The sequence below is a fragment of the Mesoplodon mirus genome, assembly GCF_964341445.2.
Source record: "Mesoplodon mirus genome assembly, chromosome: 2".
NCBI lineage: Eukaryota > Metazoa > Chordata > Mammalia > Artiodactyla > Ziphiidae > Mesoplodon > Mesoplodon mirus.
The window spans coordinates 225,857,374-225,884,087 of NC_138977.1; the positions used below are offsets into that span (position 1 = coordinate 225,857,374).

The window sequence follows — 26,714 nt, forward strand, 5'->3', positions numbered from 1 at the left end:
ACTTCTTTCTTTCAAGGAGAAGCAGTGACAGGGACCAGGAGTGTGTGGTTGGGAGGAGGGCCAGGCGATCAGTCAGATGATGGAGGCCCCCCATGCTTGTTGGAGAAGTTTGTACCTGATGTGAACAGGGAGAACTCCAGAAATGGACACAGTAATGGTGCCTGTAAAGGACAGCCTAGTCCAACAGGGTGTTCAGGATGGGTGGATGAGAGTTTGATCCTGATTGATGAAAGGTTTACGAAGAATTTTGCCTCAAGTCTGACATCTTTTTAGGGAGAATCCACTAGGAAGGAAAAACATTACTGTATTTATTTATTCTTATTGAAAGTAGGCTAATTGAATATTTGGGAGTCAAAAGCAGTGTGATAGTTGCCTTTATCTCCATGCTTGAGCAAAAGTTTGGCCTGCATTTAATGGAATGACTTTTACGTGCTTAGCTAGGAGGAACAGAACTGCTTTTTTTTTTTAAAAAAAATTATTTATTAATTTATTATTTATTTATTTTTGGCTGTGCCGGGTCTTAGTTGCAGCATGCGGAATCTTTGTTGTGGCATGCAGACTTCTTAGTTGTGGCATGCCAACTCTTAGTTGCAGCATGTGGGATCTAGTTCCTTGACCAGGGATCGAACCTCGGCCCCCTGCAGTTGAAGCGCGGAGTCTTACCCACTGGACCACCAGCGAAGCCCCAGGGATTTCAGACATTTGTTGCATATTGTCAGTTTGAAGGATTGCTTCCTAATATTAGACATATTTTTTGTCTATTTGATTGCTTAATAGCAGCATTGGCTATGTGGTAATTTAAAGAATCAGTTCGGTTTTCAAAAAATATTCAGTCCATGTGTCATTGATTTACAGATAGGAAAAAGTCATCTAATGAGAAAAGTCTGTTAATAGAAATATAAGATAGTATATGAAGTGATAATTGAAATGTTGTTGACAAGAGCTTTAGTTCTCTTTCTATTTTAAACATTATTCCACCATAAAAAGAAATGATTCTGATACATGGTATGATGTGCATACACCTTGAAAACATTATGCTAAGTGGAAGAAGCAGACACAAAAGGATAATACTGTTTGATTAATGGGGTGGCTGGAGTAGTCAAATTCATAGAGACAGAAAGTGAGTTACAGGTTATCAGGGGCTGGCGGAGGGAGTGATAGGGAGTGATTGCTTAATGGTTATGGGGTTTCTGTTTGGAGTGATGAAAACGTTCTGGAAATTGATGGTGGTGATGGGAGAGCAACACTGTGAATGTAACTAACATCACTGAATTGTACACTTAAAAATAGTTAAAAGGCAAATTTCACATCATATGTATTTTTCTTTCTTTTTTTTTTTTTTTTTTTGCGGTACGCGGGCCTCTCACTGTTGTGGCCTCTCCCGTTGCGGAGCACAGGCTCCAGACGCACAGGCTCAGCGGCCATGGCTCACGGGCCCAGCCGCCCCGCGGCATATGGGATCTTCCTGGACCGGGGCACGAACCCGTGTCCCCTGCAACGGCAGGCGGACTCTCAACCACTGCGCCACCAGGGAAGCCCACATCATACGTATTTTACCACAATAAACCACTTGTGGTTTTCTGGCATTATGAGTAGTTATGAATTTCTTCTTCTTAAACTGAGGACCCTTGGAAAAAAAGCCTCCTTTTTTGGGTATCAGAGAGGATGATCCAGGCAAAGACTGAATATTTCAATCTTAAAAATGGTAGAAACAATCCAGCATAGTTACCTTTACTAATATCTTCTTACCTCTTTTTCCTCTGAACAGCTTTTTATAACTATGATGCCAGGGGAGCGGATGAACTTTCTTTACAAATAGGAGACACCGTGCACATCCTGGAAACGTATGAAGGTGCGTGTTTATTTTGGTATCTTTCTGTTTGTAATTTTATGCAGTTAGTACATTTTTCAGTGCATAATGGGCAAAGCATTACCCTGTTAGGAAAGCGTGTATGATTGGTTTTCTTGCACGATAGATGCTGTGTCGGGAAAGGGCAGTGCTGAGGTTATCTGTTATTTAAATCATTTTTTTTTTTAAATTTAAGGTGAACTTAAAACTAAATTCCTAAACTTTTAACCTCTCAAGTTTTCTGTTGAGATAGTTGTTTTATTGTTAAGAAAGAAAACACCATTGTTTCCTTTTTTGCAAATGTATGTCCATCTTTTTTTTATTATTATTATTTTATTTCCACAATATGCGGGCCTCTCACTGCTGTGGCCTCTCCCGTCGCGGAGCACAGGCTCCGGACGCGCAGGCTCAGCGGCCATGGCTCACGGGCCCAGCCGCTCCGCGGCATGTGGGATCTTCCCGGACCGGGGCACGAACCCACGTCCCCTGCATCGGCAGGCGGACTCTGAACCACTGTGCCACCAGGGAAGCCCATGTATGTCTATCTTGACTGTTCATAACTGACCACTTGAAAAAAGTTTTTAAATACATTTAAGATACTTTAGTGTTAGGCTCATCGCTTTGAGGTGTTTCATGTGAATGGTGAGACTTTATGTTCTCACGTAGACTGGTTAACAACTTCCTGAGGGGAACTAAAACTGTCATTTCTTATTTTTCCTTTTTAAAAAATCTATGACCCTGTTTTCTGAGTGGTGAACAGAGATTGTCACAGCTTTGTGGGATGTGGTCCCGTAAAGCAACTGTTGTAATTATCCAATAAATACACTGTCGTTGCCAGTGGTTTCCTGATGTCCTTGGTTTCTCAGACAGTTGGTTTTCATGTTTAGGGTTCTGCAAATCATTAAAACGGGACACCTTTCGTTTTATGCTGTGGTTTCTCGTTGCACAGAAAAGGAGCAGTGACGGGCTTGAGTTTTAGACTCCTCCCATGTGTGAGAGGAGCGTTGGTGGCTTTGTTTCTTGTTCAGAGGGGTGACTTCCATGTAACATAGGGAAAAAGAGAACTGATTAAAATTGATACTTCCAGCAGCAAAATTGCTTTCAGATTGGGTTTAGCCAGACCCTTCCAAGGAGGAGGTTGGACGACGGGGAGAGGAAATTGCAGACATCCCGTAATAATCACACATTGATCTTCAGACCCGGTCTTTGGAATCCCCTCTGCACGCGAGTGACGCAGCGTCCAGCTTCTGGGCACCAGGCAAGCTGCAGCTTGCTCCCGTGTTCCCGGAGAAACGCAAACCCATTAAAGTACCCATGTCCACGTCCATGTCCCTCACTTCCCCATCCGACTCATGCTGGCTTGGAATTCCATTCCATTTGCACCTTTTACCCTAAGAAATGTCCTATTGGGGGAAAAAAAATCAGCTTTCGTGGCACATGCCTGGAAGCAGATGTAGTACTGCAAAAACAGAACCCGTCTTTATGTGAATGAGTAGGTGCAATGGGTACCTTCTGCCTGGTTTCAGTTTTTACAGCTGTGACAGTTGGATTGCCTTATCTGCTCCCAGTATATATATGGCCAGTGGCTGAGAGGAAACAGAGAAATTAACTAGAGGTTAAGGATCAAACCTCTCATCTCAGACACTTTTCTGATCTGAAGGAAGAGTGCTCTTTCATCGTTTTTTATTTCTGCCCCCGGTCAGCTGCATTTGAAATCCTGGTTAGTAAACACTGGGCAATGATGTCATTCCTGAATAGATAACAATTTCCTGTGCAGCCCGGGGTAGCAGGGGCTGCGACTTCTTGTTTTTTGCTTTGTAAGAAGAATGCACTCTTTAAACAGGGGAATCCTTAGGTGAGTCGATGATCCCCGTACATTTAACTAAAAAAAAAAAAAAATTGGTGGCAGGCATTTGACTTTTTGGCCAGTATGGTGATAAAGGATTCTTCAGTGAGCACTTAGTTTCCGGGCTCATCAATCTTCTCAGTCCTGATAAAAATATTCCAGTCTTTGTAAAGACCCTGTAACATAAAACGACTTCCCCTTCTTTAACTTGCTGTCTTTTTTTGGTTTTAGTCAGAATCCGATCAGAGAAATGCATTTGGGGAAGTAGTTTTGATTTTGGGAAACATGGTGACTTTATTATCATCAAATAACAATGGAATAATTGTTTTCCTGCTCTTTCCTCTTGTTCTGTTTAAAGTTTATGGATTATATTAGCGTTTGGCATTCCCTTCTTCTTTTCTCCTCACCCCTTCCACTTTTCCCCTAAGAAGATTTATTTATGGTTGTCAGATTTAACTTTCCCTTTCTTTGTGATCCTGTTCAGGGTAGGGTATTACTGGGATTGCTCCGGAGAATATGATTTCTAGATGATCATTCCTTATAGTAAGGTTCAAAGAACACATTTACCTGCAAGTTATGGTTAATTTTTCTGTCTCAGGCTCATGGAGGCTTGGAGCACAGAACAAAGAAAAGAACTTTTCCGGTCACCAGGGAGGTGGACTGAGCTTTGAGGGGTCATTCGGAGTATGCCTCTGCCTTTAAGCAGTGTCCAGGGTCAACCAGACAGGAGAGGTGAGCCCAGGTCACCGATGTTGATTAAGTGACTCTGCAGCCAAGGAGCTGCCAATCCTGTCACCTGCTCATTTCCAGAAGGATCTCCACGGGCTGGATGCTATGCCTGTGTGAGAGGACAGCATGGCACCCAGATTAGGAAGGCATTCTTTTGATGAAACCACAACACTGGAACTTAATTTATTCAAAATTTTCAAAGTGATAATGATCTATTTTCTTCCAAAATGCACCTTAATTCCTTTTCCTGCCACCAGCATCTGTCAACTGAAGGTCTTGAGAGGACTGCCTCTGGGTTTCCTGGGGCGACTGTAACAAAGTACCACACAGTGGGGAGTTTAAACAACAGAAGTGTGTTCCCTCACAGTTCTGGGGGCTGTAAATCCAAGATCAAGGTGTCGGCAGGGTTGGTTGCTTCTCAGGGCTGAGAGGGGCAAGCTGTTCCACGGGTCTCCCAAGCTTCTGGTGGTTTGCTGACATCGCTGGCGTTCCTTGCCTTGTGGGTGCAACACCCTAGTTTCTGCCTTTACGATCTCATGGCGTCCTCCCTGTGCTTGGCTTTGACTGTCTATTCCTCCTTTTTATAAGGACACCGTATTGGATTAGGTCCACTGTAATGACCTCATCTTAACTTGATTATCTGCCAAGACCCTGTTTCTAGATAAGGGCACACCCACAGGTAGAGGGAGTTAGGACTTCAACATCTGTTTGGGGTGGAAAAAGTAGTCATGTTAATAAGGCTCTCATTTCACAGAAGACCACCAGGCCCTCCAGTGCAGCCTCCACCCAGCAGGCATCCTTTGCACCTTGTCCCAGGTGACTGGCCACCTGGCCCCAGCCCAGTGGAAGAGCACCGCAGCTGTGCTTCTCATCCTGTGTTGCTTCCAGAACCTCCATCCTCTGGGCTGGGTCTGCGCCCCGCCCCCGCCCCGGTTGCCTGCAAAATATTGTACCCAGGACAGCTCCAGAATGCCCAGTGTGCACGCAGACACTGTGCATTAGGACATGGTTTGGTCAGATCCGGCCTTTGGCTGTCTTGTTTTTCAGTACTCAGAGCAGGACACAATACACCTGACACAGGTGACTGTGCTGTCCATCTTCAGGCAGGTACTTGTGAGTTGGGCAGGACCCAGGACCTTAGTGATCTGGTTTCCTCCTGTCCCACCTGAGCCCCAGCCTTTTATTTTTCAATATTTACAAATTATTTACTTATTTGGTTGCGCCGGCTCCTTAGTCGCGGCATGCGTGTGGGATCTACTTCCCTGACCAGGGATCGAACCTGGTCCCCCTGCACTGGGAGCGCGGAGTCTTATCCACTGCGCCACCAGGGAAGTCCCCCCAGCCGCCTTCTCATGCGTGTCCTAGCTTTGCTGCTGGCGGCTTCTCAGATGCTTGGTGAGCGCCCCTCGGCACCTGTGCTCTGCCGGGCCTCCCTCCTCCTTCCTGCATCTGACTAGCCCTCCTTGAAGACTCCGCCTAAGCACACCTCCCTGGGCAGAAGCTCCTTTCTGACTCCCTTGCGCCTGCTTTGTTCTGCCTGGTTCTGTCCTCAGTTGGTTCCAGCCCTGGACTTGAGCGGGTGTGCTCCTGTCCTGTTGGGAATGCTCCAGTGTACCCACTGGCTTGGCTGCCATTTTCCTGGGCTGGACGGGGCCCTCCCTGAGTTTCAGGACTACGTCTGACCTATACTTGCCATTGGGGGGTGGGTGTCTCTTGTTTGGAGCAGGTTGGTTCAGCCCTGCCTGGGAGGAGTGAATCAGCCTGTTAATTCAGTGAGCCATGCACCCTCCTGCTCCTATAGCTGCATTCCCTCTGGCCTGCCCGTCCAAAGCAGCAGTCACTCATCATCCTTCTGTGTTCCCCCACTTCCCTGCATGAAGCCTCTGCAGGGATGTCCTCTCTCCTTCATGCTCACATCTCTGCCCTTGGTGGTGGTTTGAGCCCTGCTTGTCGTAGGGGAATCTTCTGGTGTGTGGGCCCTTGGAGGGCAGAAATTGGCTCTAATCTATTGATATTTCTACATTTGCTCTGTCTGGTGTGGCCTCTGGCACATAGTCTGGGTTCTCAGATGGTGGAGGGAATAACAGACACAGAAATTCTTGGGAAGGGAAACCCTGGGTGTTGCTTTTGCGTATTAGGAAGGCCATTAAAAAAGAAACCACCGTCTATTATCATAAAGTAAAATAAAAGGACTCCTTATCTTTCTTATCCCGGTAGCTCAACTCTTTCTCCTCTCCCTTCTCCTGGAAAACCCTTCTGCTGTGTTTGAAGTGAATTTTTCTCTTGGCCTGTACTGGTTGGTATGCATATATATATATAAATATTTTTAATAGATCTTTATTGGAGTATAATTGCTTCACAATACCGTGTTAGTTTCTGTTGCACGACAAAGCAAATCAGCCATATGCTTACACACGTCCCCATATCCCCTCCCTCTTGAGCCTCCCTCCCACCCTCCCTATCCCACCCCTCTAGGTCGTGTATATAAATGTGGTTGTAGCTCTCATTCTATTTCCTTTTTTAAAAAAATTTATTTATTTATTTCTGGCTGTGTTGGGTCTTCGTTGCTGCGTGCGGGCTTTCTCTAGTTGTGGCGAGCGGGGGCTACTCTTTGTTGCGGTGTGCGGGCTTCTCATTGCGGTGGCTTCTCTTGTTGTGGAGCACAGGCTGTAGGTGCACGGGCTTCAGTAGTTGTGGCACGTGGGCTCTAGAGCGCAGGCTCAGTAGTTGCGGCACATGGGCTCAGTATTTGCGGCTTGCGGGCTGTAGAGCGCAGGCTCAGTAGTCGTGGCGCACGGGCTTAGTTGCTCTGCGGCATGTGAGATCCTCCCGGACCAGGGCTCGAACCCGTGTCCCCTGCACTGGCAGGCGGATTCTTAACCGCTGCGCCACCAGGGAAGACCCTCATTACCTTTTTACTCAGCATTGTGCTCTAAGACGCAGTCCTGTTGTGTGTATATGTTTAGTCCGCGGCCCTCATTGCTCTGTGTGCACCTGCACGTGTTACTAACCACCCTCCAGGTCTGGGCACTCATTTTGCCCCCCTAGGTCACGCTGCCATGGGCCTCCTGTGTCTGCCCCGCTGCGTGTGGATGGGTATGTGGGATGTCTTTGGGGAGCATGGCTGCTTGCGGGGTGTGGGGTTATATACTCTGGGTAAGTAGGGTCGCGCTCGCACCGGTTGTGTGGTCTCCACTCCCATCCTCAGTGCCAGGGGCTGCCGGAATCCTGCAGCGTTGAGATTTCTCTCCCTGTAATAACCGTGCAGTAACATTATGTTTTAAAGTTTCATTTATCTGATAATTAGTGTGAGCATCTCTTCATTCACGTGTTAAGTCTTTTAGGTTCCTTCTTCTATACGTTGTTTATAAACATTGCTTATTTTTGACTTGGTTTCTGTCTCCTTCTTGCCGCTTTGAAGTATTTCCTTAGATGTTCTAGGACATTCATCCCATGTCAGTTTCAGAAAAGAAAGGGCAAAGTAATACTGAAAATACGGGAAGGATAAAATAACAGGATAGCGGACAGTCCTTTACATTGAATACAGCCTTTTGAACAACTTACTCCATTGACCTTCCATCTTTTTCCATTTCACTGCCTGTGAGCACTGTCCTAGGTGGACGCCGATTCTGGCCTTGGCAGGTAGAAACCACTGAAGGAGACAGTGCATGGCTCTCAGGAGGTAATCCTCCAAAGGTGCAGCAAAATCTAGACATTTTGTGTCTGCGGTGCCCCCTAATCAGTCTGTGTAGTTCCCTTGTCAGGAAATGAAATGGGTTCATTGGTTGTATCTAGGTCTTAGCAAATCGTTTGCGAGGCTCCTAGCAATTTCCAGCTTCTTTTCTGAATGCTCAGAAAGCATCTGTTCATAGTCCCTGGAGGATCTTAACCCCATCACTTTTGGGTTCCTCTCCACCCCTGGTTGTTAAATTATTGCTCTGTTAGAGGAGTGTGGTCACTGGTGCAGTACAGGCCCGTTTTCAGTTTCTGGGCACCTTCATTCATGTATCCCAGGTTTCCAAGGTTTGACTATTTCATACTGTATAAGAACCCAATACTTGGGGCTTCCCTGGTGGCGCAGTGGTTGAGAGTCCGCCTGCCGAGGCAGGGGACACGGGTTCGCGCCCCGGTCCGGAAGGATCCCACGTGCCGCGGAGTGGCTGGGCCCGTGAGCCATGGCCACTGAGCCTGCGTGTCCGGAGCCTGTGCTCCGCAACGGGAGAGGCCACAACAGTGAGAGGCCCGCGTACCGCAAAAAAAAAAAAGAAAAAAAACCCCCAATACTTGGTGGTTCTCTGGGAGTTGACTCGACTGGCACTTGCTAAGTATCTCCATCCTTTTGCTCCTGGGGGGGGGCTGAGTTGGAATTTGTCTGAGCTTCTGATTTCCTTTTCTGGAGTGAGGTGACCTAAAGCAGCTTCAGAGTGTTTGGGATAAGGAAACATCCACCGACGTCCTGCCGTGGCGTAGTTGTTGGGAGGTGGGTGGCCGGCCGTGGACCCCTGGGCGCTGGCAGGGACGATTTCTGCCCTCCGTTGACGCGGAGGGGACAAGGGAGTGGTCAGGCGCAGCCCGGCACTGAATGTCTCTTCCATGTGGCATTTAATTCCTGCCAGCAGTGCTCGCACGTCTGTCTTCTGTCTGTTTGCTTGTCCTCCCCACGTGAGGGAATGGGAGCTTGAATCTAGGCCAGACCCCAAGGGGGTAGGCGGACCCGTATTCCTGGGCCCTGTGCTTCCTGTTGGGGGTCCAGTCTCTGCCACAGAGGCACTTTGTGTGATCGTGGCTGCTCCAGGGCAAAGCCCCCCTCCATCCCTTAGAGGGAGGAAGTCGGCTCTCAATAGGAGTTCTGTTTTGCGGCAGCTCTTGATGATCTGAGGATGCTGGTATGCGCACTTGGCAGTGACCCCGCTCCATCCGGCGGAGGAACAGATACGAAAATGCACACTCCAGGAGCCTGCCTAGGGCCAAATGGTCATAAGGACCACTGCTCCTCCTGGAACTGTGCTTCTTCAGTTCTCATTGGCACCTTCAAGGCCGCGTGCGGCAGGTGCAGGTGAAGGAGCTGGAGGTCTCTGTGTGAAGAGGCCCCTGCCCGGGCTTCAAGCATGGCTTTGAGATGCTGTTTAGGAAACCCCAGAGCATCTCTCCAAAGCCTTAGGATTACTGAGTTCTGTTACGGGCCGACTTCCTTGGTTCTGCAAACAATGAGTTCTCGACAGTGGGAAGGTGCTGTTAGGACGCTGTGACGTCTCCTTGTACTAACTGTTTCACTTCTGTGTTTGTTTAGGGTGGTACAGAGGTTACACCTTAAGGAAAAAGTCTAAGAAGGTAAGTCCTTGTTACTAAACACAGTGCACGTCCCTTCATAAATCACAATAGGCGAGGCAATAAATTCTGTCTCATGGTGCCTAAGAGTTGTCCTTATATATCTCTTTCTCTGAATTAAAAAAATACATGGGTTGAAATATGGGCTACCCTGAATTGTTTTCTTTAAAAATTTTTTTTAATTAAAAAATTTTTATTTTGTTAATTGAAGTATAATTGATTATCAATGTTGTGTTAGTTTCAGGTGTACAGCAAAGTGGTTCAGTTATACATATACATATATCCATTCTTTTTCAGATTCTTCTCCCATACAGGTTGTTACAAAATATTGAGTAGAGTTCCCTGTGCTATACAGTAGGTCCTTGTTAGTCTATTTTATATATAGGAGTGTGTCTGTGTTAACCCCAAACTTCTAATTTATCACTTCCGTTCCCGAATTGTTTTCTTCTGAACAACATATGTACGTAGAAATTGAAATTTCATTTCTGTGAGTGAATGGCTGGGCTGTGGGTGATATTGACCTGTTGTCACGAGAGGTGGACTCTTCTTTTCCTGGTAGAATTCTGCATCCTGTTTAAGCACAGGATGTGTAAGGGAATGATCTGGGTATAATGACTTAAGAAAAAAAGTACTGCTCATGATTTTCAGTCTTGCATTATCCTTGATGATAAATTAGCAGATTTGCAGCGCTCACGCTTGCTTTTTCCCCTCTTGCTTATAGCTATTTTTATACTGCTTACGTCGCTGGCAAAAGAAAGAGGTTCTGCCTTCCAGGGCAGTTTGCATGCGTGGTTGTTTGAATTTCTGAAGCTAAGATGTGCAGTTACATTGTGGTGGACAGTCCCGTACACAGTTCTGTTGTGGCTTTTCCATTCTCAGCTTCACAAAATCTAATGATGGCTCTTCCATTTCATTCTATGATTCTGAAGTACTGTCCATTCTAAGCTGTGGTTTGGCTGTCCACGTTACCTTATAAAGTCTAATTATACTTGACAGATGGTTCATTTTATTTCTGTTTCTTAGCTTGGCCTCTCATCATCTACTTATTGGGCTGGGCTCCTCTTGTGGTCCTGAGCCTGTAGCTAAGGCTGCTGAAGTCCAGCTGTTCAAGCACAGGACCTTTTTGATCTGCTTTCCCCAGATGCCCTGCTACCAGGCTGTGCCAGACAGATGGGGGCTGTTCATCCTCTGGTCTCAGTCACCTTGGAGGCATCCAGGCTGAGCTTCATGGCAGCCTTTCTCTGGCATAGTCTGTCCTAATGTGAGAGATGCTGTTAGGGATACCTGGCGAGCCAGATCTGCAAATGGGAGCCAGGACCTCCCACCTCTGCCCTGCTGAGCTCAGACTGGGCTATGAGTCTCTACACATCCAATGACCTGGAGCCTTGAGCTTTGAACAAGGTAGATTCCAACCAGGCGGCTGGTGGAATAGATTTCTCCAGGGAAAGTTCTATTTTCACATTGATTATCTCTTCCATAATTTGAGATTAGCAGATGCAAACTATTACATATAAGATGGATAAACTACAAGGTCCTATTGTATAACACAGGGAACTATATTCAATATCCTGCGATAAACCATCATGGAAAAGAATATGAAAAAGAATGTATGTGTGCGTGTGTGTGTGTGTGTGTGTGTGTATATATATATATATATATATAATTTAACTGAGTCACTTTGCTGTACAGCAGAAATTAACACAACATTGTAAATCAACTATACTTCAATTAAAAAAAAAAGAATGTATTCCTGCAGATGAAAACCTGAGGCTCATGTGAGAAAGCCACAGTGGAGGACTTTATTAATATGAGATTAGGGTCATGGCCCATCCCCCTCCCCAGTGACAAAGCTGCAACTTCATGTGCTAGGTGCATCCCAGGGAAGCTGTTCACTCTTCTTTGATATTTGGTATTTGGTGTCTGGTACCACCTTCCCAGTCGGGGATCTCTCCCAACTCCCCATGCCTCCATGAACCCTAACCCTTCCTACCCTGCACCACAGGGCCCTGACTTTACAGCTCATAGAGCTGGGTAGGGGCATATTTATTTTTCCAAATAAAATCTTCATTAGCAGATGAGGAAATTGAAGCCTTAAAAAGCTCGGTCGTGATTTTGCATCAGCACCCCTGCCCCAGGCAGTAGCATAGAAGGGACTTGGCTGCTAGTAACCTGACTCTGTGTTCTGGAAGCATCCTTTTATCGGTATTCACAGATGAGCAATAGATCTGGGCTGGTCCCGACCGCCCCAGCTGGAGAAGTTGCTCATTTCAGGCTTCCCTGGTGGCACAGTGGTTAAGAATCCACCTGCCAATGCAGGGAATACGGGTTCGATCCCTGGTCTGGGAAGATCCCACATGCTGCGGAGCAACTAAGCCCGTGCACCACAACTACTGAGCCTGCGCTCTAGAGCCCGTGAGTCACAGCTACTGAGCCCGTGTGCCATAACTACTGAAGTCCACATGCCTAGAGCCCGTGCTCCGCAAGAAGAGAAGCCACTGCAATGAGAAGCCCGTGCACCGCTACGAAGAGTAGCCCCCACTCGCCGCAACTAGAGAAAGCCCACGCGCAGCAATGAAGACCCAATGCAGCCAAAACCAAAATGAATTAAAAAAAAAAAAAGTCGCTTATTTCAAGCCTCCCGATGTGTCCATCCTCATTTCTTTCACTGTCCCTTCTGTGGCTCCATGATTCTTGAGAGCAGGTTTACGGAGACCGAGGGACATCTCTGTCCATGGACGTGGGCAGGGAGCGAGACTGGCTTATTTGTATGTGTGTCTGTCCCGTTGTCCCTCCCCGCCCCATGCTCACCTGTTGACATCAAATGTGCACCTGGAGACCGTCCTGGGATCTGGAGGTGTCCTAGCATCGGGCCCCCACAGTCCTCTTTGGTGCTCAGCCTCTGTCTTTCTGTCTGACTCCTTCCCTCTCTGTGATAATTCTTCTTTACCTGAAGTGCGGCCATTTCCCTGGCAGGCAGGAGGAACCTGAACCAGTGGTGCCCATGCCCCCTTCCCAAGCAGGGTTAGTAGGGTGGTTTCTGGATTTCCTGTGGAAATCCTTTGGGGCCAGATGCCAGGGAAACCTGTCGGAAGCTCCTGTTCCCACAGCAGGTGCCCGAAGCCACGAGGGCCACTGATTGGCTTTTTGCTGCGTGCATGACATCTCACGTGGGAAGCCGCAACCTGTTTGCGTTGCATTGTTACAAGATCCCAGGGCCCGGTGCCCCATTGCTTGCCCTCCAGGAAGGGAGGTAGTGTCCTTGCTCAGGAAGCAGGACCAAAACTCTTGGTAAAGCTCCTGGCACTTCACGCTCGGCGCCTGACACTGACCGTCCTCTTGAGGAACTGTCTCCCTCGGAACTGTCTGTTGGGCCCCTGTGTGCCGTACACCTGGGGGTGCCGACCTCTGTCTTCATGTAACCTGGTGTGCTCCCCCTAGGAGTCTGGCAGGTTGGGCGAAATGCACCCCGTTTCTCTATGTTATCTGACGGCCCCTCTGGAGATTGTTGAGAAAGTCTCCTTGGGTCAGGTAAGCAGTCAGTGCATATGTGATGATCAACGGTGTAAACTAACTTTTGATGACAATTTTAGTATTTCGAAAGGAAGAACTGTCAGAAGCCATTGTCAGAAATGGTTTTCAGGCATCATTTGGCTTGTGGATCTTCCTGTGTTGAGGTCAGCAGTAAAAACGAGGTGTGACCCATGAAGAAGACACAGCGAAGCCCCTGTGGGAGTTTTTCTTTGCAAACAGATTGTGTCTGTTTTCTTCTAAGACATCTGCAGCCTCTTTGAAACACAAGCGGATTGAGTTGCCATCTTTTACACTTCTTTTGTTGTCTGTGTTATGTTGTGTATGAGACTTAGCATTAGGCTTGCAGATTTAATAGTGATCCAGCCATCCCCACCTCCGTTTTGGGGGGAGCAGTCGTTTGATTTGTAATCAGTACTCCTATTAATAATAAAACCTACTGTCTTTTTTCCTCCCAAAGGGTATATTTCCTGCTTCATATATTCATCTTAAAGAAGCCATAGTTGAAGGAAAAGGGTGAGTCTCGTCTTGATATTTATTTATTTATTTATTTATTTATTTATTTTGCGGTACGCGGGCCTCTCCCTGTTGTGGCCTCTCCCGTTGTGGAGCACAGGCTCCGGACGCACAGGCTCAGTGACCATGGCTCACGGGCTCAGCCGCTCCGCGGCATGTGGGATCTTCCCGGACCAGGGCACGAACCCGTGTCCCCTGCATCGGCAGGCGGACTCTCAACCACTGCGCCACCAGGGAAGCCCTCGTCTTGATATTTAAATGAAGTCACGCAGTGATTGTGTTTGGCCTGAGGCTCTTTGCAGGGCGATGTTGGGGGTTGGACAATGGGTGCCATTGACAGGAGTTTGGGGAGAGAAGGGAAACTTCTGATCTAGGGCTGTCCATAACATGGCTTGGAGCCTTTACACAGTCTTAAGTCAGCGTGGGAACTGCAGTCCACCTCCTTGAACCTGATGTGGATTTGGAAAGCTTCCTACAGTTCTTCCTCTGTGAGCCACCCTATTAGGCAAAGGCTTCACGGCCCCCCAGCTCTGAATCCATTTTTCCGGAAGACTTCGCAGGCTGTGACACAAATGGGGTTGAGGGTGAAGCAACAGTTGTTAAATTGGGGCGTGTGTGAATTTACATGTTGCCTAACGCTGATGTATGTTTCCTAGAGGTCATAAAACTGATGTATAAGATCTTTAAAAGGACATTTGTAGAACAGAAACCCATGAGGCAGGAATGGCAAATGAACAGCCAGGTGTGAACTTGGAGGAAGGAGCATTAAAATGTGTTCCTTTTTTGTCTCCGCTACATCTTCACACTCAGCGAAATATGTAAATGATAAAATGACTAATCATATGATTACTGCATCATGACATCTCTGCGGCTGATTACAAAAAAATGGCCTTTCCAAGCAGTGTACTGTTAACATACAAAAAGGTCTAGGTCGGGCTCTGTAGTTCCATGATGCATAATTAAAACGAAGAAAATAATTTAGAGGCATAAATGTGATGACCTGTAATAGGGTCCTTTTTTCTACAGATCAAATGTTGTGTAGGTACAGTTTCAAAGGGAAGTAAAAAGAGGAACGTTTTGAGACTTTCATCCTCCTGTGGAAATCGTTGAATAAAGTGTGCTTTTCATGTATTATACATCAGTCCGTCTCAGGATCAGTCTGGACATCAGACTGTATAGGAATTATTTTTTTGAAAAGCACTTTGATGTATACAAATGAGTATATGTCAAATGTAATTATGAAGCATAACGGTGAAGAGCACAAGGGACTGTGTGGATTCTCGGTAAGTAGAGTCACCCCCTGACGGCCAGATGGACAGGCAGACAGACACTTTTGGTCCTGTCACTGGGTTAGTGTCGCATGCCCCAGTGTGAGCCAACGAATGGGGCACCGGAGAAACCAGCAGTCTAGAAAGTTCTCTGCCGATGCCCCAGGGCTCCTGTGATTGCTCTTGCTGATACCTGCCCTGACCCTCCCTCGGCTGCTCCCACCCACACCTGGCTGCTTCCCGCCTCCCTCCTGGCAAAGAACCTCGTGCCTTCAGACTTGACCGGTGGTCTCACTCCGTACCTTCCTCCGGGTACCGTGGGCCTCACCTTCCCTTTCTTCTCCTGGTCCTTCCTTCTTCCCAGCGCTGGCCACTCTTCATCCTGCCCCTGCCTGTCTCCTTGCTGTCCAGGTTCCTTATCCTGTCTCTCCTGCAGGCTGTCTCTCCTCTCTGTACACCGGCCTTCCTTCACGCTCTGACACCCCAGGTCGTGGCTGTGTTGCGGCTGCCACCGATCCTGTACCTTTAGCCCCGTGACCAAGGGAATTCCCGTTGGTCCCCTCCCCTGACACCGATATGGTTACCACACCTCCTCATCGCCAGTGTCTCCTTAGCCCTCCTCTCTGGAGCTTGTCTGTCGCAGCTGACCCTGGCAGGCGTCCGCTGCACTCGGCTCCTGTGGCTTCTGATGCTTCCGTACCCTGCTTCACCCCCGCCGGCCCCTCTCAGGGCGCCTCCTCACCTTCTCCTGGTTCTTTGTTGCCCCTCCCCCCTCGAGATGGCCTCTGTTCTGGCATCTCAGCTGTTCCCTCTCTGTGGGGAACACTTGGATGGGGACCTCCGGCCCTGACTTGTCCCATGACATCTGCTTGAGTCATGCAGAGCCCAGGAGCTCACATGAATCGCCACCTGTGACAGGCACTGTTGGGTTTGTTTACTGCTGGCCCCCAGCAGGTAACAGGGTGGTTACAGAGGTTAACAGTACAGCCGCATCAGATACCTTAGAGCCAGCTGGCACTTAGTCCAAGGGACAGATCAGGCCAGTTCAGGAAAGAAGGTGAGAAGGGTCCAGAGTCGAGACCAGGGTCCACCGTGTGCCGTGAGGCCCTCTCCCCATGGGGAAAGCGGGGTCTCATTGAGTTCCAGGTGTCTCCTAGCCAGTGGGAAGAGCCCAGTGGACCCAGCATGAAACTCAGGCTCTGTGACATGAATGCAGCCCAGTTACTGACGAGTGTTCTCGCACTGTGAGTAGAGAAGCTCTCCCTGGAGGCTTTGCAAGGATGCCATCACAGAGTCACAGGATGTCACCCGCATTTTCATCAACATCCCTACTGGGAAACTCGGTGACAGAGTTGGTAGGGCTGTTGTAACCATCACGTCCTGTAATGGACACTGATGATGTCCCATCAAAGGGTAATTCCTAACAGCACTTTTGTGTGGGGTGGTCCCGCGGGCAGCCCTCCCCGGACGTCTAGTCCCTGCTACTCCCGCTGGTGCATGTGGCCAGACCTCTCTGGAGGGGCTGGCCCTCTCTCAGGGGCTCCAGTGTTTCCTCCTTGGGGAGCACCCCGCCATCAAGGAGTCATTGCAACCCTGAACCCCGATTGTGAGCTGCTGTCAGGGTCCTGCCCACAGGTCTGGGCTCCAGGCAGTTGAAGATATGTAGGTGGGACCTATTTCAGTGCCCGCTGGACACTTCATGTTGATGGGAGTCTTGTCTGTTCAGGACCTGTAGGCCCAGGTGGTCCAGCTTCACGAGCCACCAAATTCAGTCTCTGACCCAAATATCAATATTATGAGTCCTACTTAGCGCAATGCCCGATGCAGAGCATGTGACCAGAAGACAATGGTTGATTTAATAAAAACCAGTGCGCAAATCATGAGTCAGGAGTAAGTCAAGGGTTAACCTTCTGGGGTGGAGAGAAAAGGGAAAGGGGATCATCAGAATTTGGGGGTCAGGGCACCTGTGGAAACTTGAAAGGTGTAACCTCGCTCATATTTCACAAGGATAACTGCTTCATGTATATTATCATATAACGAGTTCTAGGCCTGATGGAAATGTAAAAAATCACCTTATCCCAAACCTGCATTTGAACGCCACACAGACTGGTGGTAATTTATGACATCTATAAAATAGATGGGTCCACCTATTATGAATATACTTTCTGCTTCTCAGACCTTGATGTTCTGATGGGATATTACTTGCCGCCTCCATCTTACCTTGACGTGTGAGGTCAACGGCTCACACGGAGGGTGACGTACGCACATCCTCAGACTCTGTACAGAACTTACTTGTCATTCTTAGAGATGTGTGTATTCCTTTGTGGGCACAGTCTTATTTGTATACTGTCTCTCCATTTGCTTCAATATTGCACGCTATGGCCTAGATTTGGAATTTACAAGGTACCCCTGGTTTAACGAAGCCATGACTGTCTCTGTCTTTTCCTTCATCCCTCCCAGGCAACATGAAACGGTCATCCCAGGCGACCTCCCGCTCATACAGGAAGTCACCACGACACTGAGAGAATGGTCCACCATCTGGAGGCAGCTCTACGTGGTGAGAAAATGGGATTCTGAATCGGAGCTTAGCCGTAGAGACTGGTCTTTTTGGACCCTGCTGAACCCACAGGATAGTTTTCCTGTTTCCAGGAACCTCAAAAGCAGAGCTTGTGGGAGCGGGTCATACTTAGCAGCCTGGCCCAGTATTCTGGCCACGCTCAGGGACCATGTGCCCTTCCACCTGTTTTGTGTTGGGGTGTAGCCGTGCTGACTGCAGTGAAGTGACTGTCAAGGAAGGGGCCATGGGCTTCACCTTGCCTTGTGTTGGAAAGGGAAACGGGCTGCTTTCAGGCTTTGGAAGACAGGCTGAGGCAACCTGCGCTGGGGTTCCCTCAAAGTTTGTATGTGAGTGTGAAAGCGAAAATCTGCTTTTAACCTGTCGTAGGTGCTTCTTTATGGATACAGTAGAGAGGGTTGACTACCTTTGCCGTTGTTTGCATGTAGATAATGCCTCTTATCATTTGAGAAAAATGACATAGTCTTCTAGACCTAAGTGTGTCTGTTGCAGAGGAACGGAAATAGTTTACTTTCTGGCTTTGTGTGCGATGTCCAGTTCTCCTCATTTCGGAAGAAGCCTTATTAATGCAGCGAGTTTGGAGCCCTGACATCTTCCATTTCGTATTCCCCGGGGCATTTCTTTGCACATAAATTCATATTTACAGAAGAATACCTTTTGTTACACCTGTATTTCTCTTCAGAGTCTTGATTTCTCATCTGCTAATGCTGTCAGCACAAACCTAGGGCTCTGGAGGGAAGGCCGTGCTTCAGTTTCTCGGGAACATAGAAAACTTCCCAGCGTCCCACAGCTGCTTTCCAGGCAGCCTTGTTGCTTTTGATTATACAGTGGTTTCCTATAAATGCACAGTAATAAGCAGTTGCAGTAATTGTTCATCAAATATTCTCAAAAATCTAAAAGCATAAAGTTAGCGGTGAATGTTTTGTGTAAATCTGAGCAATTTTGGAGTCGGTGTTTCATGTTAACAATTTTTAAACAAAAATACAGCAGCAAAACAAACAGGAGTTGACGCTGACAAATATGTTAGTGGACACGGTTTTAGCCATACGATCCCAGAACAGGCATTCCTAACTATCACCTTGGTTTCCTTTTAAAAAATTTACATTTGCCTCTTAGGGATTTACGTTGCTAGATTTGTGCAAAGCTAAACAACAGTGCTTATTATATATATATATATATATATATATATATATATATATATATATATATATATTGCTCATAAATATTTTTTCCCCTCTGTGGCTGTAGACACGTTAGGAAAATATTAAGGATTTTAGATATTTGGTAATGCTTTATAAAACTGGACAAGGAGAATTAATATGATGGAAACAAACTTAATTTTAGAATAAACCATTGGTTTTGATTAGTTTTCATTTAAGAAATTCAGATTATGGGAATTCCTTGGTGGTCCAGTGGCTGGTTAGGACTCAGTGCTTTCACTGCCGTGGGCCTGGGTTCGATCCCTGGTTGGGGAACTAAGATTCTGCAAGCCTTGTGGCGTGATCAAAAAAAAAAAATAGAAATTAAGATTAGGATGATACTAAGGAAAAAAGCTCATGGGATGGAAGATAATCTGTTAGGGCGTGATAGGATGAGGATGGGTAAGTGGTGGGGGTCTTAGAAATTCCTAGAAAGGATGTCAAATATAGAAATAGTGGGGGTGAAAGATTCAGCTGTGTAGAGGAGAAGTTATTCTAAAATGTGGCAATTACGACATTTTCATTTTTTATAGGCACCATGCCATGTAGAATTTTATCAAGTTAGGTTTCACCTAGATTTTTTTTCATGGAAAGAACCACAGGATTCTTTTTCGTTTGGGTAATTCCTCATTTTCTTGATGAATTGTACTCTTGGCAGTGCGCGGGCTTCTCATTGCGGTGGCTTCTCTTGTTGCAGAGCACGGGCTCCAGGCGCACGGGCTTCAGTAGTTGTGGCTCGCCGGCTCTAGAGCACAGGCTCGTTAGTTGTGGTGCACGGGCTTAGTTGCCCTGCGGCATGTGGGATCTTCCTGGAATAGGGCTCGAACCCGTGTCCCCTGCCTTGGCAGGCGGATTCTTAACCAATGCGCCACCAGTGAAGTCCCTCTTGATGAATTGTACTCTTGCTGTTGCAAAACTGTTGCTTTTCTTTGTACCATCAAACCCCTTGGAATATGTAGAAAGTGATAAGAGGTATGAATTTTATATCTTGTTTGTGCTTCCCTTTTGGCGTAAACGCACTGAGAGCTTGTAGACTCAGATTTTGCCTTTTGCAGAAGCCTCTCTGCACATGCCAAATACACCACCATCACCAGAAGAGCCCAGAGGCACATTCTCTTGTAGCTCAGCTGACAGGCCTCAGGGTTGAGTTTCTCTGTGTGCTGAGAATTACTGGGGGAGAAGGTATTCTGAAGTCTCATTAGGCAAGATCTGTAGGCTGGGCACTTCCTCAGGGAGCTACAAGGGTTGCCCATTCATAGGCCAGATTCTAGAAGCTCCAGTGCTGGCTTTGAGGCTCCAAGTCCAGATCCTGCCCTGGTCTACTCTGGTTGGCTGGAATATGTAAGATCGTGCATTGTCTTTTATTCTTTTAATCTTTTCGTGTGTGATGGGAACCCAATTCTATCTAATGTGTTCAGTTCCATGCTAAAAACATCTTTAATTTGCCATTAATTGAACACCATCATATAAAGCACAGACATGTCGATTTGAGAAAAAAAGAAACCCACAATGCTCTTTTAAATCAAGAACTTAACAACTGGCTTTTCCCCCCTCGTCTAGCAAGATAACAGGGAGATGTTTCGAAACGTTCGGCACATGATCTACGACCTTATTGAGTGGCGATCGCAGATTCTTTCTGGAACTCTGCCGCAGGATGAGCTCAAAGAACTGAAGAAGAAAGTCACTGCCAAAATTGATTACGGAAACAGGTTTGTTCACTTGAAAGATGATTTCATGCTTAAATTATCCAATATAATAGCATCCCCATAAACCTTGAGGAGAATATAATCCTATCTTACGATAAAACAAAATTTCTAACATCAAGATAACGGCATGGGTTTCATTTTTAAAAGGATGAGCTGTTTTCTCTTGGATCCTGAAGATCAGGAGTTTTCTGAGTCATTGTTGAAAAGTATTCTTTTCAAGAAGATGGGCCTGGGATAACCTGTCACGGTCACTCTTTCAGAGGGGACCGCACAGTGATTCCCCTGACGGGGAACTTTTCCTTTCTGCTGACAGTGTTTGGCCTTGAGTCCAGACATGGGGGTACTTTGTGTAGTAACAGAAGCACCAGGTTTCTTTCTGTGCAGTCCTGCGTTCTGAAAGTTGGAAGGGACATCGAAGGGCACCTTAAAACTTGTCACTAGTGTAGGGATGCCAGATTTGGCGAACAAAAATACAGCCAGCTGGTCTCTTCTCTTCTCTGTCATCCTATGTGTGGTTGAATTTGCTCCTTGCCATGCTTTCTCACAAGACTTTCAGGATCAAGCGATTCCTGGCCAAGGAACAAAAGGAGAGTTGTCCTATTCCCCAATGGATTTGAATGAAAACTGGTAATAAAATCAGGTACAATTCCAAGAGAAGACACTGGAGAAGAGCCAAGCTGGGTCTATAAGGAGTCTCGCATGAGGTGGCACACATTTATGCTGGGTCAAGATCACTTGCATCTTGCCATATCTCTCTGAGACCATCACTAGTATCTGAACAGCCAGATGTGTTTTATTTTTGTGTCAGTTTTTCTGCACCAGTGCAGAAACTATTATTGTTGGCTTAATAATAAATATGAGACCTTTTGTTGGAAAAAAAATACAGCCAGCTAAATTTGCATTTTTTTTTTTTTTTTTTGCGGTATGCAGGCCTCTCACTGTTGTGGCCTCCCCCGTTGCGGAGCACAGGCTCCGGATGCGCAGGCCCAGCGGCCATGGCTCACGGGCCCAGCCGCTCCGCGGCATATGGGATCCTCCCAGACCGGGGCACGAACCCGTATCCCCTGCATCGGCAGGCGGACTCTCAACCACTGCGCCACCAGGGAGGCCCTAAATTTGCATTTTTGATATAAACAACACATAATTGTTTTACAGGAGTATGTCTCATGCAAAAGTTCCCGTTCCCATTTACAGCAGGGTGCTGCCCAGCTCTGCTTGAATGCCTTTAACAGTGGTGCACTCACTCTCCCACAGAGATGTGTGTTCCAGTGTGGGCATGCATTTCTGATGCACAGTCATCCCAGTTCTCCCAGGTTCTGTAACCAGAATGAGGCCACGCCCTTTTCTACCGGATAACTATTTGACTGTTCATATAATGTCAGAGCTGCAAGAAGCCTTAAAAAGTATCTGGTCACAGGACCCCCAAATGCTGGTCTGTATCAGAATCGCTTGGAAAGCTTTCAAAATATGGAATCCTGGGAACCACTCCTCAAGATCCTGATTGCTGATGTCTGGAATGCTGGCTAGAAATCCCAGTCTTTAAAAATAGACTTGGACTATGATGGACAGCAGATTGGGAAACTACTGCTTTAGTCCAGCCTCCTCATTTTACACATTAGGATGCAAAGCTCAGAAAATAGCTCCATTCAGCTGAAGGGAGCCCTGGAAAAACTAAAAAAGTGTTTTGTAAAATCAGAATTATAACAGTTCTGTTTTCTGGTAATTCAGACTTTCAAGTGTGAAAAGGTTTTAAAAGCTGCATTATTAGTAAAATGTCATGTTTGGATTAGAAAAGCCTACAGGAGAAGGCTTTTTAATTTTTTTTCCCCCAGGAGCCAGAGATTTCTGGGTATAGGATATTAGATATTGTTGCAGTGAAACCCACTTCAAGACCACCTGCCTAAAAAACCAAACTTTTGGAGCTTCGCTTTTATTTTCTCTTGGAGTATCATATTTTGAACTTATGTCCAGAAAGCACCTGCTTAATTTGGCCGTGGGAAGCCAAAATACATTATGTCGTGGAACAATCTAGTTAAGAAAGGAAGTATTTCCAAACGTAATTTACTACTTTGATAGGAAATACAGTCCTTAACAAGATAGGTTTTTGCCCAAGGAACTCAGATCTACTCCATAACTTCTCTAAAGCCCAGTACTCTGTGCATATCTTTCTAGTTCCTTCTTCAGAAAACAAAATAGTAAAAAATAAAATCACTGTGTTGAAAGTTGGATTTTAAAATGGTTTCTGGGAGACATTTGAGAATGTGATTAAGGTCATGGACCATCTCTCTAGGAAAATGCACATACATAACACATACACATACACACACAATTTTGCACGTAATTTCGGGGTCCCCCCCCCAGAGGTGCTTTGGGCTTCCACGGATTTAGTTTCTAATGGTGTTAGAGTCCCTTGCTCTGCTGCAGTGTGCCTTCACAGTGGAGGCTCGGTCTGGATTCAGAACCACCCGAGCACCAGCTGCTGAGAACAGCGCATGGAATGGTTGGTGTGGAGACCCCTGAGAGACCACTTCCTGTGGCGGTTTCCACATGGCATGTCGGAAAGAGCATGGGCTCTGCCATGAGAGGGTTCTGGCTCAGAATCCAGGCCCTGGGGTCTTTTAGATGTTTCTCTGAACTTAGGTGTCCTCCTCTGTGAAATGGGTCTGACCATCTGTACTGGCAGGCCTGAGGTACATGGCAGGGTGTATGCAGCAGGCTGGAGCGTGGCCAGAGCCTCTGCTTCTCAGGGAGTCCGATTCTGTGTGGCCTGCAGGACCTCCTGCTGAGTCCTCCTAAAGCCAGATGCTTTGTAGTTCTGGCCACCGCAGCCCTGGCCCTGCCCACATCAGAACGGATCCCACTTCATTAGCATGGACTCTGCCCACATCAGAATGGATCCCACTTCATTAGCATTGACTCCACCCACACCAGCACTGGCTCCTCCCAGGGGACGAGCAGTCATATTTCAGAGGGAGGGGCTTTCCCAAATTGGTGACTCTTGTTACAAAGACAGCTAATAAGAGCATAAAAGGTTTATTTTCTGTACCTCTTGAAATCCCTCACAATCCTTACCACCACTAAGGTTCTTTTCATGCAAAGGGAAAAGCCTCTATTTGTTTAAAAGCCCGTTTACCCTCGTGCTGCCTGCCGACAGGCCCAGTTGGACTTGTTTCACCATCCGTGGATTTGCTCAGTAGATACATTAACAGGACAAAATGAGGTTTTTGTGATTGCCTCCCACTAACAGTGCAGTGGTCCAGCACAACTGACAAAACGACCTGCTTGACACGTTATAGACTCATTCACGTGTAGCTTTAAGGTGTGTGACCTTCGGAGAAGTCAGACATTAGTTCATCTAAATGGAAGTTTTACTGCCAAGTCAGCTTTCCTCTTCAACTTGTAACTGTTAAAGATATTCTCTAATTGAAATTCATCTTCATTTCAAACGATGTTTTCCTTTGTTGTATGGTTAAAAAAAATAAAAATGTCCTGCTTCTATAGACTTGTTAATAGCAGGAAGAAAAATCCCAAAGGCAAAGTGTAAGGCATCTGTGGTTAAGATCCTCATGTCTTATTAAAAGAAAACCAGAACACACCACCGTAGCACAGCTTTTGGTTTCTTTCTTTATATAATTGCCTTTGTTTATTCTTTAAATAAAAATTGTGGTAAAAATCACCTAACTATTTCATTGGATTTGGGGAAATGGAGAGAATGTTGCCAAAAAACATTTCCAGATATAGATGGACAGGTTTATTAGTCAGATGCTGCCTGTGTTTTAAGTTGGCTACTACATTTAGCCATCTGGCCAGAAAGTTGCTTAGTATTGCTGTGTATGACTTCCAGATGTTCTATGTTGAAACACTAGAACGTCTTTATCAAAAATCTTCTGTTGGGCTAATTAAGGGATTAGAACTGATTCTAGGTAGAAGGAACGTAGTGCGGTGGAAGCTGCCAGAGACAGTGGTGAGGACATGGAGCGGTGAGTGTGCCCCTGCTCCAGCTTTTCCTTTCTCTCACCTCTCCCCAACCACCAGCTGTATATATTTGGGCATATCGGTGGGCATGTGACTGTATATATGTACACATACACACACACATTTATATACACACATATGCCACAGCATGTGCATGGCATGTGTGTGCTTTAAACTGTCCATACAGTTCACATGGTAATTAGCAAAGTACATTTCATTTGGACTTTGTAGATCTGTAAGACAAAGCCACTACAGCAATGGAAGTAAAAACTGAATAAGTTTTTTTTTTAATTCCAAGGGTATATATACATTTTAAGTTAAAGGCAGTGACCTTGCAGAATTGTGTTTCCTAATATTGTGTGGATGACCCCGACTTTCTGTGATGTTTTCTGCTCAGTTGCTGGGACTGAAGTTTGTTAGAGAATTCAAAGCCCTGGGGTTGTGAAGTTCTGAATTCTTGTTGTTCTAGGATCCTTGATTTGGACTTGGTGGTGAGAGATGAAGACGGGAACATTCTGGATCCAGAACTAACTAGCACGATTAGTCTTTTCAGAGCTCATGAAGTAGCTTCTAAACAAGTGGAGGAAAGATTACAAGAAGAAAAGGTAAGTTCACCTCTCTGTAGTAGGCCATTTACATATGGAACACATTTTCTCAGCAGCAGTTTACTACATTAGTAAAACATCACCAGTGATGCCCATTATGTGCACTGAAAAGGACCTGAAAAGGCACAGCTACACAGTATATTTCATACAATGAGGGGTGGAATGGAGCCCGGCATCAAAACATGCTGTTGATGACCTGAAAGCATTTCAACTCTTGAGGGGGGTGTGCTTCAGTTCAGGGGGCAGGATTTTAATGACATTGCCTTTGTGGTCTTAGCTCACGGGAAACAATACTCAATTCTGTGTTTCCTCTGATAGGAGTAGGAGAGTGACATACCTAAGCTCAATGATCTTATTTGCAAAGCAGAAATAGAGACACAGACGTAGAGAACAAATGTATGGATACCGAGGGGGAACGGCAGGTGGGAAGAACTGGGAGATTGGGATTGACACATATACGCTATTGATGCTACGTATAAAATAGACAACTAATGAGAACCTACTGTAGAGCACAGGGAACTCTGCTTAATGCATTGTGGTGACCTAAATGGGAAGGAAATCCAAAAAAGTGGGGATAGATGTATATGTAAGGCTGATTCAGAAACTAACACAACACCGTGAAGCAACTAGACTCCAATAAGAATTAATTAAAAAAAATAAGCACAGTGAGGGCAGGAAACACATATCTTGTTGATCTTTTTCATCTTCCATGGCCTTTAATGGTATCTTGTATGTAGTTGATACTGAGAACTCGATTGCCTGATCAAGCCATCCATTCAGTCAGCAACTGTTGAGCACCTACTCTGTGCCGGGTCCTGAGGCCATAATGATGAATAACAGAGATGTCCTTGGAGGGTTTGATCTAATGGGAGAACCAAACAGTAAACAAGCAACTCCACATGTAGTCTCCCTTCTGATTCATTGACTGGGCCCCTAAATGTTTTGTATCTGAAGAAAATACTCAGTATGAGCTGTTATGGGACTGGGCACTGTTATTTTCAGTTGGGTGCGTGCCTGTGATGAGAGTGTCAGGTGAGGACAAGGAAGACACTGCATGAAGGGCTGTGCTGTGTTGTTGCAGCTAGTTTCACATGGTTTTCTGTTCTGTAGGGAATGAACACAGCAGGGGGTAGCCAAGAGTGTCGCTCTTGTCGACTTTCTGTTGTATTGTTTTATTTCCACCGACAGTCCCAAAAGCAGAACATAGACATTAACAGACAGGCCAAGTTCGCTGCCACCCCTTCTCTGGCCTTGTTCGTCAACCTCAAAAACGTGGTGTGTAAAATCGGAGAAGATGCCGAAGTGCTCATGTCCCTGTATGACCCTGTGGAGTCCAAGTTCATCAGGTCAGTGACGTCCCCTGGCTGCTGTCTTTCCTCTTTGGTTACTGTTGGGAAGATGGCCTCAGGACCCCCGACAAAGTCTTGCTCTTGCAGGCAGCCCTAGGGCTGATCAGCTGGCCAGACATCCCCCAGGTAGCTGAACTCCGCGTCCGGGTCAGCTTTCCTGCGTGTACGTGGATATTTGATGGTAAAGCTGTAGTCTTGTAATGTTATAAGGACCTGGCAGCTACAGGTTGAAGTCATGCTT

General features: G+C 46.4%; 1 protein-coding gene and 1 pseudogene across 3 annotated transcripts in view; both read left to right on the forward strand.

Annotated features, from left to right (window-relative positions):
* DOCK1 (dedicator of cytokinesis 1) overlaps positions 1-26,714 on the forward strand; it is a 540,262-nt gene that overhangs the window by 51,397 nt on the left and 462,151 nt on the right. For both annotated transcript variants that reach the window (XM_082637778.1, XM_082637779.1), the window contains exons 2-8: positions 1,769-1,852; positions 9,715-9,755; positions 13,741-13,796; positions 17,525-17,621; positions 20,399-20,547; positions 24,989-25,124; positions 26,313-26,470. In XM_082637778.1, coding sequence (XP_082493904.1) covers positions 1,769-1,852; positions 9,715-9,755; positions 13,741-13,796; positions 17,525-17,621; positions 20,399-20,547; positions 24,989-25,124; positions 26,313-26,470 — 721 coding nt within the window. The remainder of the gene's footprint in view (positions 1-1,768; positions 1,853-9,714; positions 9,756-13,740; positions 13,797-17,524; positions 17,622-20,398; positions 20,548-24,988; positions 25,125-26,312; positions 26,471-26,714) is intronic.
* LOC309813265 (large ribosomal subunit protein eL39-like) lies at positions 21,078-21,643 on the forward strand (annotated as a pseudogene). The gene has a single exon. The product of its transcript is annotated as a large ribosomal subunit protein eL39-like (transcript).